The sequence below is a fragment of the Rutidosis leptorrhynchoides genome, chromosome 9 (assembly GCF_046630445.1).
Source record: "Rutidosis leptorrhynchoides isolate AG116_Rl617_1_P2 chromosome 9, CSIRO_AGI_Rlap_v1, whole genome shotgun sequence".
Lineage (NCBI taxonomy): Eukaryota > Viridiplantae > Streptophyta > Magnoliopsida > Asterales > Asteraceae > Rutidosis > Rutidosis leptorrhynchoides.
Genome location: NC_092341.1, coordinates 286,888,704 through 286,896,611, shown reverse-complemented (window position 1 = coordinate 286,896,611; position 7,908 = coordinate 286,888,704). Strand labels below are relative to the sequence as shown.

The window sequence follows — 7,908 nt, the reverse complement described above, 5'->3', positions numbered from 1 at the left end:
TACTAGTATAGAACTCCCAATTTTTAGCAACTATCAATTTTGTAGTGGGTCCCATATAAATAAAAATATAAAATACAAAATTAAATAAATTACACCTACCAAACTCATCTTCAACCTCACCCCTTCCTCAACCTCACCCACCTTTTTTTAAACTTCCATTTTTCATGATATATAAATTTACAGCAAAAAAAAGGAAAAAAAAATGCACTGAAAATTGAAAAAACCACAAAACTTCGCCCTCACTCTCGTGGATATGAGGAAATTTTCCAGGGCGAGGAGCTTGAGTACGAGGGAGGGAGGAGCCATGGCGGTACAATGCCATCGGCGCCCTCGAGGAAGTGCAAGGAGGGCGGCCCGATGGCTCACCGTTGGGAGTGGTCTTATTAAACCTGTTCTCTTCAAGTACTGTTTTCTCCAACGTTCACTTTTCGTACTGCTACAGTTTTCCAAAAAAGGTTTTTCGGTACTACAAAATGTACAACCGTTACAGCACATAGTACAAGCATAAAAATAACTTACCACACATACATATCTCATGATCAAGAAGAATACCTTCCTTCCCACTCCAAACCCCAAATTCCAAAATTTTCTTCACCATAAAACAACCATCACTTTCTCTTCATATCAATTCACATTTCAACTTCAAAAACTAACAATCAAACAAAATGTTAAAAATGCCAATCCTGTTATTGTTAGCACCTCTGTTATTCCTCTGTTCTTCAGGTAAACTTTAAAAAACAGAGTCCCCTGTTTCTCCTAATGTCTTAAATTAATTATGTTACCTTTTTTTTTTTTTTTTTTTCAGTTTCAGGTCAAGAATCATTACATATTTCGACTTTGTATCTCCATGGTACATCATACATGGCCCCACTTCAGACAATAGGAGTGGCAGTTAATGAAAAAACCCTTAATGAGGTTTCAAACAACATCTTAAGTGCTGAAAATTGGTTAAAACATCATGTTCTATCTTACTACCCTTCAACTGATATAAAGTACATTGTTGTATCTAACAATCATCTTTGCAATGATGAGAATTACAAAAATCAAGAGGAGATTGTTAGGGTAACTTTAGATTCATTGAAAAACATACAGTATTCTCTGACTAGATGGGGTTTGGAGACAGAAATTAAACTCTCTGTTTCTTTAGCATTAAATTGTGTACACCAATCACATCTTAAGACTATTTTAAGCTTCTTAAACGATATTAACTCAACTTACACCATTAACCCACCTCAATTCACTGATCAAGTTGTTAACTTGATGATATCTGAGCTGAAATTAGTTAACAATTTGGGTGTTTTTAAGTCTGAAACAGTGAATGTGGTATCCCCTGTTTTTAAACAAGTGAAACCCACATCAAGAAAGCTTTCTTTTCTTGACAATTTATGGTACACTTCAACGCCACCATCGCCAGTTGTTGAACTCTCGCCGGCGCCGGAAATTCAACCTCCGGTGATGTCTCCGGCGAGCAGCCCATCTCCACATTATGGATTCCATCTCCCGCCGTGTAATCCGTACCCACATCCTTACCACGCTGTTCCACCAATGGTTGGTTACGGTGGCGGGTCAATGGCGGCGCCACCGATGGCTGGTGGATCAATGGCGGCGCCGGCGCCAATATCATTTGGGCAAGAAGGGTTGTGGTGTGTGGCGAAGCCTAGTGTGCCATCAGAGAAGTTGCAGGAAGCGTTGGATTACGCGTGTGGAGCGGGTGGTGCGGATTGTGGTCCGATTAAGCCGAATGGAAGCTGTTATTCGCCGGATTCAGTGGTGGCTCATGCTTCTTATGCTTTTAATAGTTACTGGCAGAAGAACAAGAAGAATGGTGGTGTTTGTGGGTTTCAAGGGACAGCTATGCTCGTTAATTCGGACCCAAGTAAGAACTGTTTTTCCTATTTTTTTTATTTCTGTTTGATTTCAAGCATATGTAGGTGGTGTTAAATAGTAAGTTTCAATATGCTTGTTAATTTTTTAACCCTCATTAATTTTTTAACCCTCATTAACAAATACCAAGTGGATTTGAGAATTGTGTTTGGTATTTTGATTATCCGCAAGAAACTTAAGGATTAAGCAGGATATTTTGTGACCGTTATCAACCTTTTTAAAGTATTTTCACTTAGATATACACGTCTTAACCAAGTTATCCCGTAACTTATTCCGACCCTTTTACATTACCACCTATATATATATGATGTTAGTGAGATTAAAATATATGGTTATCTTGTTTTTATTAACCTTATTTAAATACACTTCCGTGAAGACCCAACCACTAGTCCGCTTGGATAGCTTAATTCAAACCTTGTTCTGGGTCATGCTACCTGCATATCTGTTAGACCTCTCATAGGAGCCCGATAAAGGATGTGAGTGTGCTATGAGCTTAGGTTAGTGGGTCTCATGGGATTAGATATAAATATTATGAGCTAATCCTAGCCACACCAAGCGCCTCATAATGCATACACAACACATGTGACTCTAGATTTCAACTAGTAATAGTAAGAACGACATATTGAGATCAAGAGATCCGAAGATGATTATGTTATAGGTATCGATTATAATATATAAATGAAGGTAGAATGTAGAGTTGAAAACACGTTAGATTAAGCGTTAAACTAAGCAATACGGAAATTTAATTTTGGATTTGTATGTTTGATGTTGATATTTGCAGGTTATCTTCACTGTCATTTTATTCTTGGCTGATGTTTGGTGAGGGATTTTGACAGTTGAGAAGAAAAGCATTTTGGGCAAGTTGAGTTATCTGGAGTTATGATACTTGAACATAACTGCTCCTTTTTAGCCATCCATAGTTGCAATTGAATGAATTTGTAAACTCCGTAATATATTTGGTTAGTCATTAGATATTTGTTGCTCACTACCACTATTTGTTGAATAAAATATCAATCGTAACTTTATGTTCTTCGAGTATGTAAGATTAAATGTTTATCACTCAGCTTCTTAGTTTGGTATTTCTGTCATGTCTAGAGTATACAATTTTTGATATATCTAATTAACATTTCATAATTGTAGGTGTTAGTTGTTAGATTTCTATCGGAATTATCTTTTAGGATCGTAGTTAGTCGAGTACCGAGTCATGTTAATTGTTGTAATTATTATACTCTTGCTAGTCCTATTTTAATTTACAAAATTGTTACTTTTAAAAATAATATATTTAATTAATAATATATCATGCGACGGGTTTTTTTTTTTTTCCCCCTAATATATGCCAACATTAATTTTCTTATAATGAAAGTAGACTGAAATGCAAGAATAATAAAGATATATTCTTTAACTGCTATCATCAATATCAAAGTCATATCAGCACCCAAGGTTGAAAAAAACGTGAGACGGGGCCGAAACGTTAGCGACCTCAAAACGTCGCAACACGTCGCAACGGTAAAAACGGGGTCGAAACGGGGTCGAAACGGATGTTGACTAACGTTGACTTATATATATATATATATATATATATATATATATATATATAAAGTTGACCGTTTTTCCCTTTTTTCCGTCTTTGACCGTTTTATACCTTTTTTTAGTTTGTTGACCGTTTTTTAAGTGTTGACCGTCTTTTTTGCCGTTTCAAGGCCCGTTGCAACGATACTAAGGCAAATCCGTTGCGGCGTCCGTTGCGGCGCCCGTTTCGGCCGTTTTTTACAACACTGTCAGCACCAATTACTTTTTCATTTCTTTCATTAAACTCTCCCTATCTAACCATCTTCCACTAAATAATACACTGCGAGAACTCTTTAATTTCATAATTTTTATACATTTAAATGCAATAAATTACATGAAAATGTTAATTAATGCACATATTATTAACAAACATATGTTCATTACTACAAATTATATGTTAAATTGTTAATTATATGAACTATTCACATGTTTACAAACAAATATGCACATGTGAACGAGAAACTATATATTTGATTATATAGGGTAAAATATAAGTTTTTTTGTAACTATATTATGTTAATCTTATTCTCCATCAATATTTATGAGTGATTCAATTTACTCACATGTGAAAATATTTGTAAAATTAAAAATTCTCGCAATTCTCGTCCTTTTTGTGATTCTCATTTTAACTTTTATATATATATATATATATATATATATATATATATATATATATATATATATATATATATATATATATATATATATATATATATATATATATATATATATATATATATTTAAAAGCAAGATAATATTCATTACTATAAAAGAGATACACGAGAGGCTAAAACGTAGCCCATAACGCTTACAACTAAATCATCTACACACTAGATATGTGACTAGGATGCAGAGATTGCACCTCAATAATTACAATAATTACTAGTAGATATCCGGTTTGGATAGCCACGAATTCCATTCTAACTTTGAACCTTTGAACTTGCAAGAGAACCAATCGAACGAAACGGTTTGAATTTCGCAGAGAGCCACCGGGGTGTTCCAACGCTTATTATGGAAGACCATATTGTTGCGGTTCTTCCAAATAAGGTGAGAAGTAACCCACACGACTCCTTCCAAATCAAACTCAAGGAGGCACTATCACGAAGAAGTTCTTTCAAGGATAAGCATGAGAAACGACCACGATTCCACCATTTAAATACACGAGACCATATTTCTTGAGCACTCGAACAAAGAATGAGACTATGATCAACCGACTCGAGTCCATCATCGCATAGAGGGCACCGAACGGTATGCAAGTCGATGTCTCTTTTATCAAGCTCGAGTCGAACCGGGAGACGTTTGATAAGAGCACGCCAGATGAAAAGTTCAACTTTTTTTGGCACCAAGTAATTTCGGCATGTTTCTTCCCCAGGTTGAGGCGTGTTACCAAGGATATGCTCGTCAATAATTGAAGATAAAGCCTTTACGGTGAACAAACCATTAGAAGCGAGAGCCCATTTCCAACTATCTTTTTTGTCACTAACCAAAGACACATCACGAATTAAAACCATTAACGAATTTAGCTCACTGAGGGTTCGGCCAGCAGGAGGTCTGACCCACTCCCAGTTAACAGCGGCAACAGTAGAACTCGAACAACCAGCAGCAGCAGATACGACATGAGCAGCGGCAACCAGACTGGCATGCTGAGCAGATGTGAAAGCGTTTAAACGATCCTTAACAGAGGCGTTTTGGCGAGCCTCCAATCTAAACAACCTTGGGTATAAATCACGAAAACAGCTTGAACCCAACCAACAATCGTTCCAAAAGGAGACCGAGTCACCATCACCAATAGTCTTCACGAAGGAGTCTTTGAAGTTTACTTGCAATTCTTCAATAAGATTACCTGCACGCACAATATTTGCCCAAACACCTAGCTTCGGGGAATGAGAGAAATCATCCTACGACACTAGGCAACCACAAGACCCATAGATGCTACGTATGACCGAGGTCCATAAAGAATTGGTTTCGGTTTTAAACCTCCACCACCATTTACCCAATAAAGCCAAATTTTTACTTTTAAGACTACCAATGTTGAGACCCCCCACCCCATAAGAAGAGATTACATTTTCCCACTTGACCTACGACACTTTGTTACCCGAAAGATCCCCGCCCCAAAAAAAATTGCGTCCCACACTCTCACGTAATTTGATGACACAAGGTGGTGCACGGAAGAGCGAGAAGAAGTACAATGGAAGGCTACTCAAAACCGATTTGATAAGAACTAATCGACCACCAAAGTACGTCGTACGCATTTTCCAATCCGAAAGACGGCTTTTGAATTTATCGATCACCGGTTGCCAAGCCAAAACGTTGTTCATTCTCGTGCCTATTGGTAGGCCTAGGTAAACAAAGGGGAGTTTCCCCGCCTTACAACCCATTCTACTAGCCATGAGTTCAACTTCCGAAGGCGGGACACCAACCCCATACAAGCAGCTCTTATTGAAATTCACTTTGAGGCCCGAAGAAAGCTCAAAGCATTTGAGTAAGTTTATGAGGTTGCAAGCATCAGAACTCTTCCAATTCCCGAAAAAAATAGTATCATCAGCGTACTGTAAATGTGAGATGATGACTTTTTCCTTACCAACTTCCACACCTTTGAAGAGTCCTTTATCAACCGCTGCTTTAGCAAGAATGTTGAGGCCTTCCGCTGCGAGAATGAATAAAAAAGGTGACAAAGGGTCACCCTGATGAACACCCCAACCTAAATTGAATTCACATGTTGGCGAACCATTAACAAGAATCGAGACCGAGGCTGACTTGAGGCAGGTAGAAATCCAACTTTTTCAATTGACCCCGAAACCCATACAACGCATAACATCCAACAGGTAATCCCAATTAAGATAGTCGGATGCTTTCTCGAAGTCAACTTTGAAAATAAGGCCTTTTTGTTTACTTGATTTGAGAAAGTCAAGTGTTTCATTAGCAATTAACGCCCCATCCAAAATAAATCTACCTTTAATGAAAGCAGACTGCTCCGAACCCACAAGTTCCGGTACCACCTTTATTAGCCTATTAGAAAGGATCTTGGCGATAATCTTATAAAAGCTCCTAATAAGGCTAATAGGGCGGTAGTCTCCGAGCCCCAATGGATCCACCTTTTTTGGAACGAGAGTAATAAAAGAGGCGTTGCACCCACGTGATATTTCACCCTTCTCCCAAAACCACTGAATAGCTGCAATTAGGTCACTTTTAATAATCTTCCAGAACTTTTTGAAAAATAACATGTTAAAACCGTCCGGCCCCGGCGCCTTAGAACTACCACAGTCATGAACCGCCTCGAATATTTCATCTTCGGTAAAGGGGGATTCAAGTTTGTTTGCCTTATCATGAGTCAGAGAGGGGTAGTGAAGGTCTTCCAAACTAGGCCTCTCAGCGTTTTGGCATTCGAAGATATTCGCAAAGTGACCAAAAACAGCCGTTTTTATCTCGTTGGGTTCCTCAATCCAAATCTCATTAACCGAAATCCCTATGATATTGTTTTTATTGTATCTATGCCGCAGAAGAGAATGGAAAAACGTAGTATTTCCATCGCCTTCGAGGATCCATCGAACGCGAGATTTTTGCCTTAACATATTTGTTTTTGATCTTTCCTTTTCTAGCCAATTCCTCCTAGCATCTTCCCAAGTTTTCCTTTCCCCCTCCGATAAAGGAGTATTTTTAGCCTTACACTCCAGGTTTGTTGCAATGGATTTATACGTTTCAATTTCGCCATCAATTTGCCCGAATTTCTTGCTGCAAGTCTCTTTTAGAAGTAGCTTGAGACGCTTGAGTTTGTTTCTAAAGTAACAATCCAGTCGTGGACCTTTTACTAGTTCCTCATTCCATGAAGTGTTGATGATAGACTCAATGTCATCTAATTTTAACCACTCATCAAACACCCTTGTTGGCTTCAGACCAAAATTTTTTCTTCATCTTTCAACAAGATAGGGCAGTGATCAGAGAGGCATCGTTCAAGAGCTGTAACCGACAAGTTGTGCCACATCAAATTAAAAGCTTCATTAAAAAGGAATCTATCAAGCTTGCTGTACTTGAGACCATCTTCACTAACACGTGTAAACTTTCGACCCCCCAATGGAAGGTCAATCAAACCATTTGTTGTGATGAAGTTGTTAAAACGTGCTGCCCTACTAGCCACGAAGTCACAATTGAGCCTTTCCTCCACTCTACGCACTTCATTAAAGTCACCACATAGAATACACGCTACATCCTCTAATTTAATTAATAGCTCCGAAAGAGAATCCCACATTCGAGTCTTGTCCGGGTCGTTATGTGTAACGACCCGAATTTTTCCGCTAATATATAGAAGATTAATATTTACATAATTAAGGTTTCCAACATGTTAGGCAATCAAATTTATTAAGACTTGGTTATTTGGAATGAATTTTATACAAACGTTTGGCCACCCAGTCTGTCTGACGATTCACGAACATCATATATCGTAATAATTAATTAAAG

At 37.8% G+C, this 7,908-nt stretch overlaps 2 protein-coding genes across 2 annotated transcripts; one reads left to right on the top strand and one right to left on the bottom strand.

Moving 5' to 3' along the window:
- Positions 1-607: 607 nt before the first annotated feature.
- On the top strand, positions 608-2,893 carry LOC139869400 (glucan endo-1,3-beta-glucosidase 7-like). Its single transcript, XM_071857717.1, has 3 exons — positions 608-723; positions 806-1,876; positions 2,666-2,893. The coding sequence occupies exons 1-3, from the start codon at positions 666-668 to the stop codon at positions 2,695-2,697; spliced, it is 1,161 nt and encodes a 386-aa protein (XP_071713818.1). The 5' UTR covers positions 608-665; the 3' UTR covers positions 2,698-2,893.
- Positions 2,894-4,373: 1,480 nt separating this feature from the next.
- On the bottom strand, positions 4,374-7,699 carry LOC139868835 (uncharacterized). Its single transcript, XM_071857178.1, has 4 exons — positions 7,418-7,699; positions 6,260-7,340; positions 5,549-6,154; positions 4,374-5,296 (listed from the first exon to the last, which is right to left on the bottom strand). Exons 1-4 carry the CDS (start codon positions 7,697-7,699, stop codon positions 4,374-4,376), a joined length of 2,892 nt encoding a protein of 963 aa, XP_071713279.1.
- Between the last annotated feature and the right edge of the window lie 209 nt (positions 7,700-7,908).